Genomic DNA, 24,276 nt, shown 5'->3' with positions numbered 1-24,276 from the left:
TAGCCGAGTGTCAAGCCAAGAACTTTCTAAGATTCTTGTACACTCAGTGATCGTGTGAGTCTATGTCTATACACGTGACGAAGTGGCAGTTCTGCTCCTGGTAACCTACTAGAAAAGTCTCAAGGCAGGAGAATTTTGAAAAACAATGTAATGACTTAGAAAACTGTTTGCTGATTTGTCAGAGTTACATCTGTGAAACGTGTAACAAAACTTGAGCAAAAGGGGTTATGTTTAATGAAGGTGTATGACAAACAAATACCATCCAGTAAATCATTCAGGATGATTCTCCTCAATGAAGAGAGCCAATAAACAGCTAAGAAAGCAGAAAGCTCAACTGCTTCCCATGGGTTTTCTGCTTTACTGGGCCACTCACCCTGACAGGAGATGTTGTTTCCACTACAGCTACGCCTGAACTTCCACTATCAATCTCTTGCTCCATCAAGCAAACAACTTCCGTTTTAGCACTGCATTAGTACTTCAGTGATACATACCCTCTCCATAACACAAAAACCAAACAACACCCAGCCCCTCTCCCCCCACCCACCATCCAACCTTTCATGATTTCAACAGGAGGTAACCTGGATTCTTTATAGCTGCCTATGCTTTCAGCATTACTGATCATTGTTAACAAAACCTGTTTCACTTTAACAGCATTGTTTGAGGGTATGTCCATAGCGTTCTTCTCAGAAATGTGTCTGCCATACCATGACAGTGAAATCTTCCCTCCATGAGTTGTCCTGGAAGCAAGAACCACAAGCTACTTTTAAAAGTGGGGGTGTGAGCGTGTATGTCAATTAAGAAAGCAAGCAGCAGCCTTTTGCACCACTGTTAAAAATCAGCTTCTTTCTGATAACCAACTGCGACCTGCAAAATCCAAAAAGGTCAGTAAGCCTTTACTTTTTCCACGTTCAATGGGTGCTTCTCCCATTGCCATGTAGCTCCTTCTCCTCCCCCGACCAAATTACGGAGAACACATCTCCCCCCTTTTTTTTATTTGCCAGCATGTAGGCTGAAATGTCTTAAACATGAATTTGAAGGTTTTACAGATCTTTAATGTAAAAAAAGAAAACACTAAATCTCAAAATGAGCTTTCCTCCAAAATATTTTAGCTAGCAACCTGTAGAATTAACTTTCAAATTCCAAAATTACTCCTGGATAAAAGGAAACCACCTACAGTCAATTCCTGAGAACTTTAACTCTCAAAAACACACCTTCTTCTTAAAACTAGAATTATGAAGTCTTTCAGAAGGCACTGTATAACAGTGAAGAAACAAAAATCCATTCCTTCCACTGTAGGTCATCCTTTAACGGCTACAAACAATGGAAAAACATATATAGCCTCTTCATACTTAACTTGTTACCTGACCACTTTTATAAAAATTGTCTTACTAGGTCTCTGTACAGTAACATGGAATTATTAGAAAACAACTTCTGTCCACATAGCTTTATGGAGGACAATCATCATAAGTTCCTACAGCCATCTGAAGCCAGTAGTCCAGATTTCTAAAAATCACGAAGTTGTACAAGTTCTCTCCTCCCTTGTGGAAACCGTGTTCATTTTCTCTCCAGGAGACAGGGCTGTCTGCAAAGCCATGCACAGTTAAGGTCAGCCAATATGCCAGTTTTGGTTCACCAAAATAGCAACTGCAAGGAAGAAGACAAGGTAATCAATAATTATAATGGAATAGACAGCATGTTCAAGTACACGATATAAACTAAAAATAAAAAAAATAAAATAAAAAAAATCAATGACAGTCACCTTAACTGTTAATTACAAATTTTTCACTAGAAAAACCTGCTTTAGCACATAATAAATTCAAAGGAAAATATTCTATCACAAGACATTAGGAAAGTAAATAAGATTGACTCTCGATTATTCCTACCATACTTTTAGACATGGCAAACCTGCAAGTTATAGCAGTTAGAAAAAGTTCTAAGTTGTAAAGTAGCTGCTCTGTATTTCCTACAGCAGGCATTGTCTTTCAGAAAACAGAATATTTAGTGAGAACAGTTGCTATCAGGGCAAAAAAAAGACATAGAAGGAAGAAACATAGTCAGGCTATGCTTGTCATAAATTCTTTTACCACAGGAAAGGAAATGGGTTACAAATAATTAAAGCCAGACATTATCCACTGCTCTTAAGTAGAGAATAAAAGCCGAGGAAATTTCTGTTCCAATCCTAGCTTAGGGAGGCTTTCTGCATGAGATCTGAAAATTGCTCAAAGAGTAGTGACCATATTCCAGATAAAGCAACAGCAATATTGTCATGAGTCTGTCCTACAATCCTTAGCCACCAGGCACTTCAAGAATTGTCTCACACATGGAGCAAGGAGCTTCCAGAATTTGCAAGCAGTAGCACTAATATACAATACAGGCAAATACCACACTGTTCCATGATACACTGGTATTATGTAGCTTGGTATTGAATTAGAACTACAGCTACCCCGTTTGTGTTACAACACTTGATTTAAAAAACCCACTATAACTTAATTTATTGTAATGCCATAGTAACTTTGAAGTACCTTGTGATACTTTTTTGGTATCATAAAAGGATTTCAATCATATTTTCCATCAGTAATTAAAAAATACTAAATTAGATATATCTGAGGGCATCTGATTTTCATAGATGGGGAATCTGAAAAATGTAGGAGCTCAGTAGAGCCACTGTTTCTTAGAAATTAAGATAAAAAGCAAAGTCATTGCTAGAATACAGGGGAGGCATTTTCAAATTCGAAGTATCCAGAATTGCTTCTTGCTTTTTCTTATACTGATGTTAAGCTTTCAACTCCTTTCCTAATTAAAAAAAGTCTTCATTTTGTAAGTTTTGCTATTTACCTCCAACAGCACTACTGAAAAGAAGTATTTAAAAGTGATTTTGAAAATTAAAGTTTTAAGAGTACAAGTGTTTTAGTAATGTACTCCTGTCAGCCCTTACCACAGCTGCTCCAATAACTGAATTATCTTCTCAGGAATTATAAAGCCTGTGATTGTGCACAAAAAAGCTTTTTCCACCATTATGTTAGGCTGAGGACAGCAATAGGTTGATAAGAAGCTAGATGATTTGTTGTCTCTGGAAAAAAAAAAAAAAACAAAAGAAACACCTAAAATAAATATACTTTAAATCATCTACAGGAAGTCTCAGCAATCAAAACTTGTACCAAAAAAGTAGTATCTACGTATATCATCTAAATTAATCCTGAAGCAACTAATGGCCAAGCAATTAAATACACAAGATGTCATGGTGCTGTGGGTTAACCCTGGAAAGCACCTAAACACTACCCAGCCGCTCGCTCACTCCTCCTTAGTGGGATGTGGGAGAGAATTGGAAGGGTAAAAGTGAGAAAACTCATGGGTTGAGATAAAGACAGTTTAACAGGTAAAGCAAAAAATTGCACATGAAAGCAAAGCAAAACAAGGAATTCATTCACTTCTTCACATTGGCAGGCAGATTTTCAGCCATCTCCAGGAAAGCAGGGCTCCATCATGCATAACAGTTACTTGGGAAGACACACGCTCTAACTCCGAATATTTCCTGCCCTTCCTTCCCCAGGTTTTACCTGCTGAGCACACTGCCATATGGGGTGGGATATCACTCTGGCAACCTGGGGTCTGCTGTTGTGGCCCTGCCCCCTCCCAGCCTCTTGCCCACCCCCAGCCTACTCACTGGTGGCTCTCAATCTCTGTGAGAAGCAGAAAAGGCCTTGACACTCTGTAAGCATGCTCAGCAGTAACTAAAACATCCCTGCATTATCAACACTATGTTCAGCACAAATCCAGAACATGGCACCACAGCAGCTATGAAGAAATTAAAGTTATCCCAGCCAAAACCAGTACACATGGGTACCCCTAAAAACACAGATAAGTGTTCTAAGCCTTGAATAACTTAAGTGCGTAACAGAGACTTCCCACTTATCAAAACGTGTCTAGCTTAATTCTTATTTAACTCTTACTTAAAATAAATTGTCGCTTTCCTTACTTAAAATGTATTTATAAAGATCAAACAAATTCAAATACTTACAAGCTAACTTGGTTCAAGACAGCACCCAGCCATTCAAATAGTTCCTCCGTACCACAGGACTCCTCTGGCTTGCCTTGTAATTCATTACTTTGTAACACCGGACACTGCAAGTCCCTTAATGTGCTGAATGTTATTTTTGGCTTCAGGGCCTGTATTTGGTTTTTTGAAAAGTATGACATCAGTGTTGATCCCTCTGCACCTTAACAACACAACACCATGAAGAGCTGTTACGAAACTACTAAACAAAAGGAGCAGGGAATACATTAAACCTTTGCATATGTAGAGAAGAAAATTCAGCATGTAAAACTGCTTAGATGCTGTTACCTTTGGCAAAAGCCATAGAATCTTCAGCTTCCTTATATTCTTGCAAATAAAAATTAGTGCAAGATCCAGCAACTCAGTATAGCTCAGTAAATTTACTATTTAACTAGCACGTATAGATCTGTCAATAGAAAATTCAAGCAGAAATAACTGGGCAAGAAATAAAACTAACTCATTAGAAAGAGGAATTCAGTGTGTTCTTGAAAAAGAACCTGTGAAAGGGAGCAGGAACACACGTTAACTGCTCCCCAAGACAAAGTGGTCTGCAAACGCACTCACACTGTAAGTATACCCATGCCCACATACACAAGGCCAGAGAACATTTTGCCTTACTAATGACCATACGTATGTTCCCTTCGTGCTCACACACAGGTACTCTCTTCTGTAGAAGGGCAATGCATGCCTTATACTATTAGGTCATATCTAGCTCAGCATCTCCAGGAATTCCTCAGGCATTGCAATTTAAGAGGGAGAATACAAAGATAATGCATCTCTAAGACCAGGTCAAAGGAGCCAAGCTCAAAGGGCAGTATTCCCTTCAAAATCACTGACTGCCTCAAGGGATCCCAGGATCACCAGTTCACTAAGAACTGCCTCCTAGAAACAGTATGGCTTCTAGAATCATGAACATCTCCAGTGGAATAAATTCCTGCAGATCTCAGGAATACTTTATACTTCACAAATAGTTCTAGTGTTATTTAAATTCTCCTGAATGGCAAACTTAATTTAGGAGCCGTAAGGTTTTCAAGAAAAATTATTCATTTACAGTAAATTAAGAAGTCATCTTCAGATAGGTTATATTTGGAAGGTTATCTCAGAAAAATACCAGCATAAGTCATCAAGACTAGAGACCCTTCTACCCACCTGACTAAGGTGTCTGCCATTCCAGAACACCATTTTCCTTGAATAGTGGAAAATTGAGCAGGTGACCACAAGTTTGAGGACAGATTTATCAGTGATGTCAAGAGGAATTCTGAGATAGTCTGGGGCACAACAGCTGAAGAGAGAAGGAAAGGGGAGTGTAGAGAAGTCAAACTATATCACAAATCCCACTTCACTAGGATCAGAGAAGAAAAAAAACAGTGATAGGACTTCAAATGCAGGTCGGCTATAACAGTTAGATGTACCTTGATGGATTTGTAGGAAAGGCCACGTTTCTTCAGCTCTAGTAATTGATCCAAAACAGCCGGTAAAATTCTAAAAACCTAGAGTAAAAATCTACCCTAACCTAAGCAAGCATATTGCAAATTAAGATATATTAACCAACCTCCTTTTTGAAAGCAGCAAGATAAGGAATAAATTCTCCTAAATCTGAAATTCCAGATAACATATTCTATTTTCATAAAGTAACAATAGGTCTCTAGGCGACCAAGAAATAATACCTTATTCATAAGAAGTCTGAACTCCAGAATAGCATTTAAATACCGCAGGAAAGACATGTAGGAACAGAATAAATTAAAGAACAGGATAGAGTTCACTGCAGAATACAATACCCAAGACTTGCTATCAAAAATTATGGACTGCCTAAACTCTATCAGCCATATTTATCTCATCAATGACGGTCACGTGGGGAAGTGGAAAAAGGAGGGCTAACCTGATCCTTTTTAGTCATCATTCAAAAAAAGACTGTCTAAGTACTGAAGAGCACAGCGACAAAGACAGGCAGCCACTGAATGCTTGTTAATTTAGTATTTTTATATAGATGTATTTAAGTCTGAAGTGTGCTAAGACAGATGATCTTCCTTCACCTGTACATCCTGTTGGCATTTATTAGACTAGCAGGTTCAAAGAATGTATAATATTGCCCTAGAATTCTTAGTCAAATATAGTGACTTATACATTTTAAATGTCTGCTCCATATGGGAGCCTCAGCTCTAGTCCTAACTTCAAGAAATCTGAAAGACTACAGCCAAGAGTCCAACAGAACAATTCCTCTAGCCACAACATAGCTTTCCATGTCAACAGCAACCAGGCGCATTGTCAAAGTTTTTTGGAGGCTAGTGAATATCAGCCAATAAACATTTAAAATTGTCATAGAAATCACAGCAATAGAAAAGAGAAGAAAAGGTTGTTTCGCCTCTGTCATTAAAGACACGGACATATTCCCTTCTTCTGTTCCTCTTGGTGCCAGAACCACTAAGTGGGAAAAATGAGTACTAAAACAAAAAAAATCCTGCTTTTGGAAAGCGACATGAATGTTTATAGGTTTGCAGCAGTGCTGGCCACAGCAAGAAATACCAGTTATCAGCAGGAAGGCTGAAAGCAGAATGTTCACTGAGAACACGGGTTCTCTCAACAATACACATCGCCCTTTTCCTCTTCCAGCAGAATCTACACAATGCCTCATGTCTATTAATAAAAATCTATAAAAGTTTTATTTTTGTCAGTACTAAGGAACTAAGAGTCTTTTGTGTGTTATGAGCACAAAATTCCTGCTCAGCAGACATTCAGATTTAACTCCATATTCAGGAAATGATCGACCTGACCTGGTTTTTGGATGTAAGAAAGTGAGGAAAGAAGTGCTGTTCTTCCTGAATGCTGCTACGCTGGCAGAAAACATACATATGAAACATACCGGCCCTAGAGGCATTTTGCGCTCTGCCCAGGGTCAATAAATCCAAGCAAGCTGAGCCTGAAGATCCACCACCTTAGTTGGATTTGTGTCACCATTTATGGTAGTAGTCTTCACTGTGACTTTCCCAAAGACTACAAGGATGGGAATCGCATGCCTTTAAACTATTTCTATATGACAAACAAGGAAGGATCCTTGTCATATGATTACTGCTTAAAAAGGGGGAGGGGAAACACAAAGGACTAAAGTGAAACATGGGACACTGCTAAAGGAGCTTGTAAGTAGCTTTAATTTCTCAGATCAGTAACTCCCTCTCAGTCTTGGTCTTAAAAAGCCAGCTAAGAGTAACAATGTAAAGAGCAAATGGGAAAGCATTCTTGGGGACCTCTCTAACATCCCTTCCCACTAATGTGCAGACTTCTTTGTGACTCAAAGCAGAACCAAGCTAAAAGCTACACAGCTATGATGAAGAAAAACACTTTTTTGCAGTACAGACTCCTGCAGCTTTTCTCAAGTCTATGCAAATGCTACATATGCCTAGATACAGCCTGTTCTGAGGTAATACAAGCAACTGAGGACTTTGGAAAACAACCCTCAGAGGAAGAAGAATAGTAAAATCCCAGAAGAAAAATTAATGTAATCAGAAAACAGTAGGTAAACAAATTCTAGAAGAAAGGTGATTTGAGACAACACAATTTCTTACAGCAACAACCTCTCACTCTGCTCCAATCCCAAACAAGTGCTAGAGAATAAAATGATGAAATAGAAACTGCATGTGTATCAGGGTACACAGCACATGACAGAAACAGGGACTTTCCACATGTCCTATAACTACTGATGAAATGAGTCTCAAGTACTACACCAAACATGTAACTTACATGTAATAATTAAAAAAAATTTAAAAGTGTATTAATAATGGTTATGTATGTCACAGATTTATAAAGAAGAGACAGCGCTATCAAATAGGCAAAGTTACACCAGAAAGCCTGGGCAACAGGGACAAGGAAATGAGGTGACTAATATATCTCCTATGAATCACTGTTGTGTATCTGCACTGAAATGTTCTGCTGCGTAGGAAGTATCACAATCCCCCCCCCCCCCCAATAAACAAAACAAACAAAACATTCCACCCAAACACATTTTATTCTGATTTTTCCCTCCACTTAAAATGCATTTGGACAATCAGTAGAAAAGAAGAGTAAACTAAAAATATTCAGACTTCATGTCAATTACATTTTAGTTTTACATTTAGTTCCTATTACCTGTATTATACCAAGCCAGTAGGAAGTCAAATTCTAAAGGTTTCTTTTCTTTAAAGGCCCAAAGCACTCTGTTATGTTTCTTGCTATCAGGGTGAAAGCCAGAATCAGTCAAGTCAATAGTTATAACTGCAAAAATGTACAAAAGCAATAGTTACTCAATTGAAATAATTTTTAATATTAAATTCAGAAAGAACTAAAAGAATACAAAGAAACCAAAGAACATTAAACTTCCTTTTCACATATACAGCATCCTTATAAAGTATTTGTTTATGCAAATATGACTCTCCATTATGTAATTAAATATTTACCTCCTGCTGCCCTTACTTTGATATAACCTGTAACTGCCTTCTAGTAACTGGAGGGACAGATTAATTTTGAAATGGCAGTGACAGAAGTTGCAAAACTGCACCTTAAAAAAATATCTTGGTAATTAAGCAATCTATTAGCACTAAAAAAAGCTAGGGTTTCTAACATCAAAAAGCCATGTATACGGCAAAGACACTTTTTCAACACTTCTTTTCCTAGATGAATTGTCTCAGGCTAAAAGTTACGTTTATTTTTCAGATGGAAATTTCATCATACGTTTTACTTGACAAACTGAATAGTAAAACAATGTCCCATTTTGTCAAAACTCTTATTATAGATAAAAACTTCGGAAGGGCAAACTTGTTACATGACTACCTATCAACTACTGCAGGTTCTAATACATTTGAGATGGCATAGTGTTAATATTTTTCTTTTGTAAATAATGAAACAAAAACATGAACAAAAAAAATCACCCTCAATACGTCTCCTCTGCAGCTGTTAAAAAATTGCAAGATTTTCCAAGTACATGGTGTATGGAGACTATCATTTTAAATGTGTCAAAAGTAATACATTTCTCCCAAGCAAGCAGTCTTGGGTGAGATTCTTCACTGATAATTTTTTTTTGTATAGTGTGCAAATTTTAAGCTCTACCTTAAATAGTTTAGTATTTTCCAATTTAAAATCAGAAGGCACAGATACTGCACACGATAGGCAAGAATTCTTGAGTCCTACATCACTCCAGTATAAACAACACAATGAAAACCCCAGAAATTAAAGATTTTTTTAGAATACCCAAAGATCACACATTTGTTTCCTTATAACTGCTTTATTATTTGGAAAAAGCATTGCTTTTCATGCAATCATTGTACCTGCATCTGGAAAAATATAACCTAGACAACAACCAATTTTAAGGAAAGGCAATTTTCAGCATTGCTGGTTTAACATCCTAACAGGGTGCTTCACAGACAGGTCTGAAATAGCACTGTGAATATGAGTAATACTTACTGTATCTCATAACTTTTTTGCCAGAATACCGAGAAGGGCGACCTTGCAGTCCAAGTTCCTCGTAAGTATCCTTATCCACTGATAGAATTAGTTTTCCTATAAACAAAACAAACTTTAATACAAATAATCTTCTACTTAGTTCCCTTTGAAGTCTTCTGAGAACCATTTACCTTACAGAATGTTATCTTTGGATCAATGACACTGCTACTGTAATCCAGACTCCTTAGTTCCAGTTAAATGGATTACCAGATTAACCTTTAAAAAAATTACTCTTTGTAATCAAAGAAGTCTTATGAACTAGAATGAGAAAAGTGCAACGCTATTCCTGAGACAGTCAGTGCTTTTTACTGTACTACCTCACTTCATTGCCTCAATCTTTCCTCCACTTGTCCCCTAGCATTTGCTGTGTCATTGGTTGAACACATTACACTAGGGCCTGACTTGGTAAACAAGCATGCATGCACTGCTCAACTAAACATACAAAAGCATTCCTCCAGCTCGACAACTCACATTGAGTAAACTATGCTGATTAGTGATGAGGAGGTATGCGCTGGAACAGCTCCACTTCCGCGTTTATAAACCAAATCTGACAGCTGCCACTTGGTACAGAATTTCACACAACAGATCTCTACTACAGACTTTTGACTCTACTGTCCAAGTAACGGTATAATACAGAATACAGACAAATAAGGCTGCTGCTGAAGATTTCTGATGGTGACATCAACAGGAACTGTAACGCTGTCTCTACATTAATTGTGCATAGCTTCTAATAACCATATCATACAAACTCAATCACTATCAAGTATCCATTTTGCTAGGACTGTGCTAACAGAGCACATAAAAGAATTCCTTCTCTGAAGAATCTGAATTTACTTATGCCCTGATAGGCACCTTTCGTATTACGGCATCTTAGGCTAGAGGGCTGATACAACAGAAACACAAATTGGTCTGATATATTTATTGTTAAATGGAAATAAGACGACATATTTGAAGCCCAAAATCGCATCATTATTTTCCCTCCATGTAAAATCCCACCTGAGATGGAACATTTTGTCATAAAACTGTGATGGGACTGCAACAGAGTATTTTAACATGTCACATAATTCTCAAAGAATAAACACTGAATATTTAAAAGGCATTCTCAAGCAGTGATGATAATTTTCTTTTTGGAACAAATTCTGTCTTTAAGACCAGTAGGAAACAAGAAGCTGGAATGCAATGTTTTCACAAAAATAATCCTCTGTAGCAATTGCCATTAGGGTTGGAGCACTGGCAATCTGATACTAAACGTAAGTGAAGCTGATTTGTTTTTAAGTCTCCGTTAGGTGAAATTAGTAGTTTAACAGCATGAATGAAAAAAATAAGTTAAACTGAATATTTTTATGATTCAAACATATTCCTAATAAAGTTGACAAGCATTAAATTTTGCAGTTTGCATCATTCCAAATGAAAACAAACAAAAACCCAAAGATGATAATCAGTATGTAGGTATTACTACAACCAAAACAAAACATACCATTTGGTAGCAGAGCTGCAGTATTATCTTGATCAATTCTTGTGTTATAGGTAAGTGCGTAGCATGAACCTTTAATAGCAGAGCAGAAAACCATGAGATTACAGAGTCTCTAAAGACAGACATGATAAGAGATTCACCTCAAAATAATCAAAATAATCAAACATGCCAAATACCATTTGAATCACTCTAAACCCTTGTGTTTTCATCAGCTAACTTTATTCCACCTTCTCAAGCAAAATAGCATTTTGTTATTCTTTTATAAACCTTGGACTAGCACTATTTTAAAGGACCTGTAATACAAGTAACATTAACAATATGCCTTACTATGAAAACACTTTCTTTCCACCTGCGATCTTCCTCACTCAGCAAATGGAAAACCCCATTCTCTCTTTTCCCAGACACGTTTCTATTATTAGTTCAGATGAAGACAAGGTGGAAGATGTCACATGACTAAATATATTTTGTAGCATTATCTGCCACAAACAATTTTGTTCTTAAAAATATGAGAGTCAGTTCCTGTAAACTTGGTGTACAAAAACGTCATACTGCTTTCACAAAACTAACGGCATAAAAGCCATTAATGATACTAAAGGAAATATGGAGTCCCATGTTTAGAAAGTAATGGATCTCATTTTCCCACTTCACCCGCATGTTCTCTCTTCTCCTCTCTTTTGCCATTTAAAGCTTTTTTTTTTCTCCCTGACAATCACCTAAAGGGTGCAACATTTATCACAAGCCAAATGAGCGGGGCCTGCTCGATGAAAACAGCATGCTCTGAGTACGCAATAGCAAGTTGGCTGAGCAAAGGCTGCACCTTCTTCACATCCTCTTTGATCTTACTGTGTAAGGATGAGCCGCCGTAACTCCATTAGCAAAAAAATCCCACACACTCCCCCAAAATTATATTTTTTTCCTCCTCCTCTCTTGCCTGCAGCAGAACACAGCTAACACAGCTCTGTGTTGACATATGAAGAAATTGGAAAGGGAGAAGGGAGCTGATTGCTGCAAGTATCCGCATAAAGATGAGACGTAGAAGATAAACAGGTGTGAGGATACGTAGAAGCTCTCTTGACAGCTGGCTTGCAGAATTAAGTGGAATAGGGAGAAATGAAGAGGGAACAGTCATGTAAGTTTTGGACCCATTGGGTGTCATCAAATGTTGACACACCACGGAGCAGCAAAAAGCAGATAAAGAAACTAATACAGACTTTTCTTCGTTTTTTCTTCCTTTCCTTTAAAATACTTTTCAGAATAAATAATAATAAATGGATTTTACTGTGTTATGAAAAATATACACTGTTACTGCATCTGTCATGTTCCGATTACCTCCTTACCTTTCTTCACAAAGGCGTCAATGAATTCGTGAGCGACCAATTCATGAACTGATAAATTCCTCACCAGGTAGTACTCTCCAACATCCGCAATAGCACTTTTCAGCACTTCAGGTAGTACGCCACATTCAGGGATCAAAAAAGACACCTATTAGGAACATATTTGTAATGTAAATCATATCCTAAAATCTGTTCTGGAAGAAAACCTAGAAATAAAAAAAAAAAGAAAAATTCTTCTTTTCAAAGAAATCAGTACATTACACCAAAATGAGATGAAGAAAAAATAATTTCAAGCTATTGTCTTCAAAATGTATCAAATTGCCAAAAGTCTACAAGTACCACAAAGACATTATTTGGGTTTTGTACTTTACATGCTGTATGATAGCCTTTGAGGTGTTACATAAAGGCACGATTTTACACAGCATGACGATCTTGTTTCACATCATTATAAATTTAGCTTGAAGTCGCACTGGAATATTTCCTTCCACCCTTGCTGCAGTTATAACTAAAATGTAGACTAAGCATTTCTGTAATGTCAGTGGAAATGCAAAGACCAAAATAGAACTTAAACTAGTTTTTGACTCAGTGCATTCTTCTCTGTAGAATATTTTGGAGGTCAGGAGAGTGAACAGACCATCAAAACAAAACTTGAAGGTGGGCTCTACCAAACTTCAAAAAAAACCATAAGGCATATGTTAAAGCTACAATTTCTGTTGCAGGTTTCTAATTTAAGGTGGGAAACTGATTTTCAATGGGATGAGCACCTAGCTTTTCTTCCTGAACTCAGCGTTCAGTCTTTTGGTCTAACTGCCTACCTTTAATTTCCCTTTCGTTTAGAACCTTTCCTGTACACATGACATAGACCAAGAGACCTGTTAAGTCCAGGAGACCAGCGCAAACGAGATTATTATGTGGGCAAGTACCAGGCTTCCCAAAACCATGCACAAGCACCATAAAGGTTCATCCCCCTGCTCCTTCCCACTCCACCCCTCAAAAAAACCAAAACACTTTCTTCTGAAACAAAGGAGCTCACAGAGAACAGGTACATATCTCCCTCTGCACACATACACAAGAGGAGTAACAGACAGATGGGCCGCCTGCCACTCAAGTAGAAAGCTTTGTAGAAAGCCACTACAAAAGTTACTAAAGAAACAGAAAGAGGGTCAAACTGACACTTGCAACAGGCAAAGAAAGGAGCGCCAGATGGCAAAAACTGGCCCTTGCGACATTGTTGTCCAAAGCAATGATGCAGTTGTTGACGACAGAATGATGCGATACTTTGGCAGAAGAAGGGACACAAAAAAGAGGACTTCCAGGATACACCTGCAGCCGGGCTTCAGCTGAAACCTCCCTCACTGCTGAGGGACTCCCTCAGTCCCTTGCTGCTTGGACCAGGGGTTTGTGGGTGCCGCTTCCAAACACTGTCACCTCTTCCACTGGGTCACCCCTCTTCTAGTTCATGTCCAAACAGTCTTTCACTCTTTGAGGTGCTGTGCAAGAGCACTAAGCCAATGGGTGCTAATTTTTCCTCTTTTTTTTCCCTAAATTTTTTCTAATTAATCTGAATTTTTCCTAATCCCCCCCCTCCCCCCAAAAAAGAGGCACGCAGGCCACCTTTGACGAGGATGAAGGAGCTTCCAGAGGACAGCCTGAGGTGCACCGGTGAAGAGTCCCCGTACCAGCTTGTTATCCCAAAAAGCAGGTTCATTCAGCCGGCGCACACAACGCCAAACTACGCACAGCGCAGAGGCGCTTTTTAACTAATTTTTGCGCAAAGATGTGGGGTTACCACCCAGCACCCAAAGCCAACACACCGCACCGAGAAACTACAAGGCATTTATACAGTTAAATGTGTCGATCCCAGCTAATATTCACACCCCTCAGCTAATAATTGGTTAATTTCTTTCTCGCTTCAACTTAAAGGTACAGCTCTCTTTGAATTTACCTCGCATGCTCAGGGAGCGAGGGGCTTATTTGAGGGGGTGTGTGGTGTTGGGTGGGGTGCTTCTGTTCGGGACATCAGGCTGAGGGGCAGAGCAGCCGGCACCCTCCCGCCCCCGCCGGGGGAAGGCGTTGGGCTCGGCGAGGCGGCGCAGACACCCCCGGCAGCCCCCCGGGGCCACTGACCACCTCTCCAGGGGTCCCCTCCTCACGCCCACCGACCGCGGCCTCCGCTTACCGCACCCCCCCTCTGCTACCCCCCCGGCTCGCGGGCGCACTCACGCGGCAGTTGTAGGCGTGGTCCCGCACGTGCGCCGCGTGCCGCGAGCGGGCGTGCCGCGCGTGCCCCTTCTCGCAGACCAGCAGGTGCCGCGGAGTCTGGCGGAGACCCCGCAGCGGCGGCATCGGCACCGCCGACATCCTCCGCCGGGAGCGCCGCCGAGGGGGGAAGCGGCCGCCGATCGCGTCACCCGCCGCCCAAGAGGGAGCGACTCCGCTGGGCGGACTACGGAGGGGCGGGGAAGAAGCTGTGATATGAGGTCACTTCCGCCTGCTGCAGGCGTAGAGCTGACGGAGAGCGGTGGGAGGTGTGCGCATGTGCGGCAACCATTACGCGCCTAGGCTACGTCTTCCGCGCTCCTCGTATATGTGCCCACCGGGCGCTTTTGGCCCTTGCGGGTTCGGACCGACCCCGGCGTGGGTCAGGCAGCAAAGCCCGCGTGGGTTTTGTGGTGCAGCAGCTGTAGTTCCACGGGGGTTAAAGCGTGTGCGTGATTTATGATCTCCGCAAGCGGGAGCCGCGTTCCGCAGGTCTTGGGGGGGGGGTGGGTTGGGGGGCGTTGCAGGCCCCCAGGGAGCGTGTACCGACAGGGAATGGCTTTAGGAGAGATGGACGCTCGGAGGGATAAAACAGGCAGAAATGTGTCCGGGGGTGGCTGGTGGTGATACCAATAAAGATCGACTTAGCTTGTTTTATCTTAACAATACTATGTCATAATGAAATAGGGCATCTCACTTAGAATAAAAACCCCAAATGAGTCATAGTCTGCCTGGTTAACAGTCCGTGAAGGACTATTCAGTGGTGTCCAGTTTAAACGAAACTGCGGGAAAGGTAATTCTGGCAGCGGCAGATCGCGAGTGCTGACTCAAGGACCACCCACTCGAGAAACCTGCCGACTCAAAAGGTTAAGGAAGTCATAGTCTCAAAAATCATAGCGGGCATGCGTGGTCATTTACATGGTAGGCAAAGAATGTTAACCTATCAATTAACAGAACGGCAATGAATACATAGTAGATGACTAATATCTTGTGTATAAATAAGCTAGTCTCTGCCAATGGTGGTGTGCAGGTTTGTGCCTGGCACCTGTGTCTGCGCATTTACATAATAAAGGAAAATACTTTGACTGTGTGTAAATTGGGCGACGCGTGCCAGGTAACGAACACCAAGCTTTTGGGACAGCAATGGCACTGGCAGCCTTCAAGACGTCGATCAGCCAGCTTCCTTCTGCCCTACAGCAAATATGAGAAAGAAGTAAATGCCAGAAGCTGCAGGGGGATGTGAGCCCTTTGTGGCAGGCCACTACCAAAATACTACCCAATTTCATCGGGGCCCCACAGAGGTACACCGAGTATGGGAATTCCTACTAGAAATTTGTGGTCCATTAGACCTGAGCCTATTTGTAGCGATAGCTGCAGTTTTACAAGACTGTGAAGATGTCGTGTCCGCCTCTCACACCAAATAGCTCAGCAAGCACAGTGCGCAAGGGCCATGGGATTGGGCCCTGCCTCCAATGGGTCTTCTCACTGCACATTGTATATTTTCTATAAAGCGTGTACCAAAATTGCCACTTTCCGTCTTTCTGCAGTTTTTTCTCTTCCTGGCTCCCTAACTTCATGGCTCCTGATTTAGTTTACAATGGTACCGAGCAACTTTCTTGGTATTTGCTATTTCTGTACACTGTACAAGGCTGTACGTAACCTTACTTAAAACATCCCTCAAGTCTGTTCACCAGACGTTCATCAAGCTGGCAAAGCTGATCCTTGATTTTGATGCCAGTTTGATGACACTGGTTCCAGAGATCTCAAGCTTGCACTAGGAAGTTCTTGACCTGCTGTTTCTAGATGTGGCATTCAACGTTAATGCTCAGAGGTACGTGAGTTTGGCTATTCCTCTCCCTCAGGTGGTCGGATGCCAAGAGGGAAAGTTTGTTCAGTGTAGATTACTATAGGCAGTTTGTTTAGTATAGAAAAGTATAGGTTATGGGTCATTTGTCCAACAGCTGCAGCATTACACAGATAACGAACCATAAAATTCTTATGATTTTACTCATTCACCAGCTACATATCTTGGTGGTTCGATGCCATAACTCGAGCACTCTTGTTCACTACCTGGGCAGTTATTGGCTGTTTGGCTGAGGTAAATAGGTAGCACTTAGGTTTTCTAGAACTGTATTTCCAGTCTGGTGAATTTATGTTAATGGCTCCAGCTTCAGCAGTCGATAAGCCCAGGCTCCACTTTTAGCACAGACTGCACTTTTCTGGTGCTCTGTCTATGTTTGGGTCTGCCTGATGATGCTGACTTAATAGCTATAAATAGCTAGCAGCGTGAAAATGCTGGCCCTTGCAAGGTCTGGGTTACAGAACCGCACTTGCCCGGTGGAAGGAGGGATGCTACTGAGGAGTTACTAGCTCAGCACTTCTGGCTCATGAGGCTGATTCAGACCCACTTGTTTCAGGGCATGTGCCTTCCGAGTGCTTGTTTACTGAAGTGACATCAAGACACTGCTGCTCTGAACTCAGTGGCTTGTGTCCTCCAATGTGTGAGGCTGAGGTGAAGCTACACGTCACGAGGTCACTGGCTCATTAACCTGTGTGGAGTAGGGCTGAATTCTGCGCTTACAATGCCTGTATAAATTGGATTATTTGGATTATTATGAATCAAAAAAGGCTATGTAATCACAGTAGCCTTCTAATTTAAAGCATGCAAACATTTATGGGAAAAACAGTGTGCGATTAGTGTCAGTTATTATCATACCCGCAAGCAGAAGCCTCTGTGTGCAGACAAGCATCACGCTGTGATGATCAGAAAGCCTCTTCTACTAAAGGGGTGAAAAGTTCAAGCCTCTGATCAATAAGCCCAGAGATCCAGAGAGGAAATTCAGCTATACTCAAAGCAGCCTGTGGAGCTGGGGGTTTTTTTGTGGTTTGGAGGGGGTTTTTTTGTGAGCTTCTCCATGCTAATACAATCGATGCTTTCTGCTAGGGATACAAATGGATAGGAAAAGAAATGAGGCAAAAGTATGTTGGGGAAGGGTCAAGAGAGCCAAGATTCATGGTTGCATATTCAGAGTTAAGTCAGTATTTTAGGGATTTTGGCAGGAGTGTAGTTCACTGCCATTCAGTGGAGCACTGAAGGATTCACATCGCTGTTCAGTTAGTTTGGTTCATGTGTCAGGCAATTAATTTTAACCCACCCTTACTCACATACATTGGATGTGCTATTATAGAGTATGTGTTTTTTAGAGAATTCCCTGCAGATACTGAACTACGTTTAAAAAAAACCATTTAGCAGTCCAGTAGTCTGTGCTGTAACATACAGAATTTTCCTATCTTTAAATGGGCTATATATATATATATAATTGAGTAATTGGGTATAGGGTCTCTGTATATTGTTAAAAAAAAAAAGACATTTTAAACTTGAAATAATATAAGCAACACAGCCCCTGTGAAGCTATCACAGTTTTCCCAAGGATTTCAAACCAGTGACAGGGTAATGCAGTTTTACAGCAATTCAGTTTCTGCATGTTTGAAGAGGGTTAGAGGCTGTAGTCAAGAGGGAAGTGCCTTGACGCCACCTGTGGTAATAGCTTGGAGTAGGGAAGGATCTCTAAAATATTTCCTGGGACTGGTGAAATTTGGTTCCGCTTTGGTATAAAATGAGAGAGTTTGGAAGGAAAAACCTGATCATCACGTTATGTATAATATCTCTAGTTGTGGAGCCTAGCTGCTTCTTTTATGGTGGTTTTTTTTCTCCTATTGAAGAGCAGTCTTGAATCATTCTTCCTGGTGGATTTTCTGATTTTAAAAAATAACAGCATTATAATACCTAGAGTTTCATAAAATCAAATCTAAACAAATATTTATCACAAGTATTTTGAATTTGGTTTGTATTTTTCTTTTCAGTCACTGTATTTTTCTTTCTTAAATAATGTTGACTGCAGAAGAGAAGGAAGTTGTCTGTATCTTTTCACTTTGGCTGTTGTAATTAGTACTTTGCAAAACAGAAACAAACAGGTATCTCTGATGCCTTTTTCATCTGAAATTAATAAAGTATGTGAGACTCTGAAAACCAGAATTTGGCTTGATCAGTGTCAACTGCTTTTTTTATTGAGGAAAGTGGAAAGATGGTGAAGATGTGGATAGTTAGCTTTATATCCTGTTTTTACGCACTTCGGTCCAAATGTTCAGAGCAGTGATGGATTGGAAAAATGATCCCACTCAGACTTGTTTTTCTAGAAGATTACAAACAAAGCTTCTGCCAAGCTACTCCCCAAAGCAGCTGTTCAAGCCAGGAAGAATAGTGAATGCTAGCCATGGACTGAGTTCCTGGATTTGCTTTAAATGCCATTTAAAAACAAACAAACAAACAAACAAACCAAAAAAAGCCCATGAGCAAACAACCTGATCTGTTTCTTCTAGAGTTAAAAACCCTGTAATCTGGGAAACCTCACAGTCAGTCACTTCTGTGACACTACAGTGGAAGGCGAGAAGGACAATTGATCTGACAAGGTTCTAGGGAGCAGGAGTGTTTTTCATCTATGTTCAAGCACAGTCTTCACTTGCCTCCTAATGATCAGATTTTGGCTGGGCCCTGCCTGGTGATGGGGAACTTTCATGCACTTTCTCTCTCCCTCTAAACAGATCATCACATTATGGCTAACAGGAGACACACATGCTCTTGCAAGACGCCCACTGGGACAAGCTGCTCCACAGCTTTCAAGGAAGAGCTGGGAATCTGTTCTCTATTCGTGCGTCCTTGCAGAAGGTAACAAACTGTGGCCATCATCCCCTGGTTGCTCCATCTTCTGGGAAACGACCTAGAGAATGCTTCCACACCCACCTCGACCTTCCATGGGCAATAAATATGCATCACTCTCCTCATCCCATAACAAGCCAGGGTAATGCTGCTGCCTTTTCCATTGCCAAGTTCTCCTCCCCCAGCTCTACAGGTAACAGGCACAACTTTTCCTCAGATTGTCGGATTAACGTGATTGTGTTAAACTCCTAGCAGTATTGTTCTCAACCTGTACTTCATTTTTCCAGTTATATCAGTTGGCCTGCTAAAGGATATTAGCTGTCCCTGCAAAAATTGCCCTGATAATATCCTTAGAGCACTGTATTTCTAGCAACATTAGTGCTGCTCCTGGGATTGCAGCCGATCACACTGTTACTTTAATGCACTGTCATGAAGATATAGAATGCAAAAGAAAAAGAAAATGAAACTAAGAATTCCCCCCTGTACATGCCTTAAAAAAAAAAAAAAGGCGTAGAAACTTAATGTTCAAAGTAGGGTGCATTTTCTCTTAATATCAGTGCAGAGTAATTCCTTCCGGTCACAGCTCAAGCTTCCAGTCTGCTTCAAGGAGAGGGTTTGCCATTCATACCAATGAATCAGTAATACCTCCTGTATCTACTACTGCGTACTCCTTTGTATGTTGATGCATATTGTTAAAGAAATATTCGGATTGCCAGACCACTGGCCTTTTCCCTCACTAAACTGTTTCTCTTGCACCCCCAAACCATAAAAGGCCCCACGCTGCATGCCACACTTTGGCAAACTCTCGTGGGGCTGGCTGTAGGTGTTTTGACTGAGGATGGGCGGCAAAGTTGGGCCCTGCAACTTTAGCGCAGTGAAATGTCAATCATCCTTTTGCAGTGCAGCATCAAAGTCATGTGGTTGCCTTTTTCAAGCAAAGAGAAGCTGAAGATGGTGCCAGCAGAGGAAGAAAGCCATAGAGAGAGGAGACTGTCCTCACAGCCAGCTGCAAGCCCGTTTCCCTACTGGAATGCCTGGATGCCTGATTTCTCTCTTTAGTATTAGCAGTGAAATCAAGCAACAGAAACTGTGTAGTAATTTAAAATAACCCAAAATTAAAAAACAAAAAAGCTACATGATGCTAGGTGAGAGTAGTATTTTCAGGAGGATATAAGGATTTAAGGACCAATATGGCATTATCAGAAGTGAAGGACGCAAGTTTCAATTTAGAATTATGCATTGCATTCATTTGAGCAAAATTCAGAATTCTAATCTAGAAATAAATTAAAACAGTTACTCTGGAAAACCTAGTTAAGAATTACTTTTTGCATGTAAACCCCTGTTTCAATATACTTATTTTGTATTAAATCCTCTTTTTCCCATTTCATTTAAGTTATATTATTAGGATTAGAATATTTGCATACCAAGTTGTTCAGAAATGTGTATTTTGTTATATTTGCAATTATGGACATGGACTTTTAACAGCCTGCCATATTATAAATCACTTTCAAAGGTACAGCTTAAAGTTTCAAATCACTTTCACTTAAAAACTTTTTAAAATGTTAATCTCTGTTAGCAGGCTGTCCTTTTCATTCCACTTTAGTTGTATTTTTAGTGTTCAGACTGTTTTGTGGGCTACCTCTGTCGTGCCCAAATGTTATTCATAGGTTGGCATTTTGGTGCCAAAGCATGGTACTTTCACAAGCTGCACCAAAGTCAGCATGTGTATCCCTGTGTCACTCAGAAACTATTCTCACACTGAGACTTGAATGTGAATTAAATCTTTTACGTTTAGGTTCCCATTTTTAATTTTTATATGTAAACTCTTTGCAAAATTCTTAGCATTGATGTTCAAATACTCCCATAAACACCCATTAATTTTGCATGTTACATTAATAAATAGGCTTTGAACCATTTCTGTCCTGTCACCTGGAAGTTCCACTGTGAAGAATCAGTTTTGTGGAGTCCTTGAAGAGATGGGTAAGGAACAGGAGCTACATTAATGTAAAAATCTGCACCTGGGGCACGGCAACCCTGGATGTACACACAGACTGGGGAATGAGAGGCTGGGGAGCAGCCCTACAGAGAGGGATCCGGGGGTCGTGGTCGACAGCAAGTTGACATGAGCCACCAGTGTGCCCTGGCAGCCAAGAGGGTCAGCCGTGCCCTGGGGTGCATCAAGCCCTGCATTGCAGCCGGTTGAGGGAGGGGATTGTCCCGCTCTGCTCTGCGCTGGTGCGGCCTCACCTCGAGTGCTGGGTGCAGGTTTGGGCACCACAGTACATTAAGGATATAAAGCTACTCGAGAGTGTCCAGAGAAGCTGGTGAAGGGTTTAGAGGAGTAAATGTATGAGGAGCAGCTAAAGTCACTTAGTTTGTTCAGGCTGGAAAAGAGGAGTCTGAGGGGAGACCTCATTGCGGTCGCAGCTTGCTCGCAAGGGGAGGAGGAGGGGCAGGTGCTGATCTTTTCTCTCTGGTGACCGATGACAGGACCCAAGGGAATGGCAGGAAGATGTGCCAGGGGACGTTTAGGTTGGATATTAGGAAAATGTTCTTCCCCCAGAGGGTGGTGGAGCACTGGAACAGGCTCCCCAGGGAGGCAGTCACAGCACCAAGCCTGACAATGTTCAGGAAGCACTTGGAAAACGCCCTCAGACACATGGTGTGAATTTTGGGGTTGTCCTGTGCAGGGACAGGGGCTGGACTCGATGATCCTTGTGGGTCCCTTCCAACTCGGGACATTCTATGATTCAATGATTCTATTAAAATATCTTCCCTGCCCCCACCTTCCAGCTGTGCTTGACAGCAGCTGATATTAAACCAGATCATAGGATCAATGGAAGCGAGTTTTGTTCAGGAAGTATTGCAAAGACTATGTGAAGGGCAACTGTCAAATCAGTATAAATATACACATACATGAGTATAAACACATGAGAGTATATGAAAACACAGAAGTGTATGTAAGTTTATAAAAATATACATGTGTGTGTATGTATATATGAGTTGAAGCCCACAGCTACAGATGTGACATTATCTTTTTCCTCTGGTCCCCGTGATTTTTAAGACTAGAAGTCTCCCTAGCATCTTTCCAAGATGGAGCACATAGCAAGATGTTATGTGAGCAGACTATTATAGTCTGCTTCCCTTTTTCTCTTGTTCTTTGCTGTTCCTACAGTCTCATTTACTGTGTGTCCCCCCCCCCTTTTTTTTTTCAGAATGTCTTTAAGGTCTTTCTGTTTCTTGCTTTAAATTCATATTTGGAATGAAATACTAAAAATTCCACTTTGAAAGACTGTGAATCAAAATCTGTGAATTTTGGTTTAAATTTGTATTTTGGTGAATTTCAACCAAATGTGTTTCCTATAGATGCAATTCTATCCAAACAGCTGGGGAATATGTGAAATTTCCTCTATTATTTTTTCATGCATAAAGGGTTTGAGAAAAAAAGTTAATAAAAGCTCTGCCACTGCAGGTCAGCTCTTTACCTGAGGTCCAAGGATCTTCTGCATCATTTGATACACAAATCATTCACAGCAAACCAGTTGCTAATTGCCACGATGGGAAGGAAAATTACTTCTATCTTTAGAGCTTGTGTCCTTGTATTCTGCCTGCTAGTAGTTTGCGTTCAGATGATCTTCTTGCAGTTCCTCCTACTGCTTCTGGCCAAATGTGTTACGGAACAGGCAAGCCTTTGTACACATCCGGAATTTTGTTTTAGATTAAAAACCCAGACAAGAAACTGCGCCATCCGTTCAATCAAGCAAACAGCGAAAATTGGATCAGTGTGAAGACACAGAACCTCAAGTAAGCTTTTAGACTTCACTGGTTGCCTGGAGGATTAAAGCTTTCTGCAGAACATACTGAAAGGTCACCACCTCACTGCTTTTATCTACTGCAGTTAAATGTGAAAAATAATGTGACTTGCATCTTGTTGCAGTTCAGTGCCAATACTTTATGGCTCTTCCTGTTCTGTAATATGAACCAAGAAATGATGACTACATGGATTCAGTTGTAAACCATAATGATAAGACACCCCCTGAACATATGGCAGGAAAGAGACATAGAATTTTACATACAGTCATTAATCTTCAAATTTGAAAGTAAGACGGGCTTCACAGTTAAATAAAAATGCTCTGCATTTGGCCAAGATAAACCTTTTGTTCTTGGAGTGAGAAGGAAGGGACTTCTGTTATGGAATGGATGCATCCTTCTTGTGGGAGGAGTAAGAAATGCCATTTTTTTCTCCACTTGGAGGGGTAAGTAGAAAACAGCATACGAAAGTAAGTGAAATTAAGTGGAAGCTTCAGGAGAACGGGTGAAAAAGGAAAATTGAGAAGGAGATAAAATTACTCTTGAAATAGGCCTTTGAGGTCATTTAACTTAATTGAATCTCTGAATCCATTGCATATTCAACATGAAAATGAATCCATTGCTCTTAAACTCTTGCTCAGTACATTAGTTCATTCTTCCCCCTTGGTTGTTAAGCTGCTCCTCCCCATGACTCCAGCCTGATTACTAAATCACCCCACAAGGTAATGAAGGGCTCCAAATTTTGGTTCCCTAAGACTGGCCCGCTTCATCTTGTTGAGTGCTTCTGAGGTCTGCGAGTAAGGTGCTCAGTTTGAAAGGATCTGGGCATAGGATTAGGAAATAGTGGTACATGGGGGAGAGGGACATTAGCTACCAGAAATCAATTAATAATTGAGACTCTGCAGTCTATGTTTTACTTAAAAAGATTCAAAGTTATCGCTCTGTTAGTCGCTTACAGCAGCGTAAGTTTGGAATTACGCCTTTAACGTCAGCAAAGTTATTCATGGTATAAAGCAACGTGTCCAATGTGAGTGGACAGTGACCTAGTTACTGCTGTTGGGAACAGAACAACGTGGAGCAGTAAAAACTTCCTGTTCACTTTAATTGTGCTCCTGCAGGGTGTGAATGGCAACGCTTCTTATTCAGGAACATCTTTGTT

The 24,276-nt window shown here is 40.7% G+C and overlaps 1 protein-coding gene across 2 annotated transcripts; it reads right to left on the bottom strand.

Moving 5' to 3' along the window:
* Positions 1-977: 977 nt before the first annotated feature.
* Positions 978-14,788, bottom strand: RPP40 (ribonuclease P/MRP subunit p40). 2 transcript variants are annotated; one of them, XM_075084115.1, is made up of 8 exons: positions 14,555-14,788; positions 12,335-12,479; positions 11,001-11,069; positions 9,485-9,580; positions 8,174-8,299; positions 4,019-4,217; positions 2,936-3,070; positions 978-1,644 (listed from the first exon to the last, which is right to left on the bottom strand). In XM_075084115.1, exons 1-8 carry the CDS (start codon positions 14,690-14,692, stop codon positions 1,446-1,448), a joined length of 1,107 nt encoding a protein of 368 aa, XP_074940216.1. In that variant the 5' UTR covers positions 14,693-14,788; the 3' UTR covers positions 978-1,445. The 2 variants fall into 2 exon arrangements, with proteins under 2 accessions (XP_074940216.1, XP_074940217.1); XM_075084116.1 differs by lacking the exon at positions 2,936-3,070.
* Positions 14,789-24,276: the final 9,488 nt, after the last annotated feature.

The sequence above is a fragment of the Phalacrocorax aristotelis genome, chromosome 2 (assembly GCF_949628215.1).
Source record: "Phalacrocorax aristotelis chromosome 2, bGulAri2.1, whole genome shotgun sequence".
In the NCBI taxonomy this organism is placed as follows: domain Eukaryota; kingdom Metazoa; phylum Chordata; class Aves; order Suliformes; family Phalacrocoracidae; genus Phalacrocorax; species Phalacrocorax aristotelis.
This window is presented reverse-complemented; position numbering and strand designations above follow the sequence as displayed.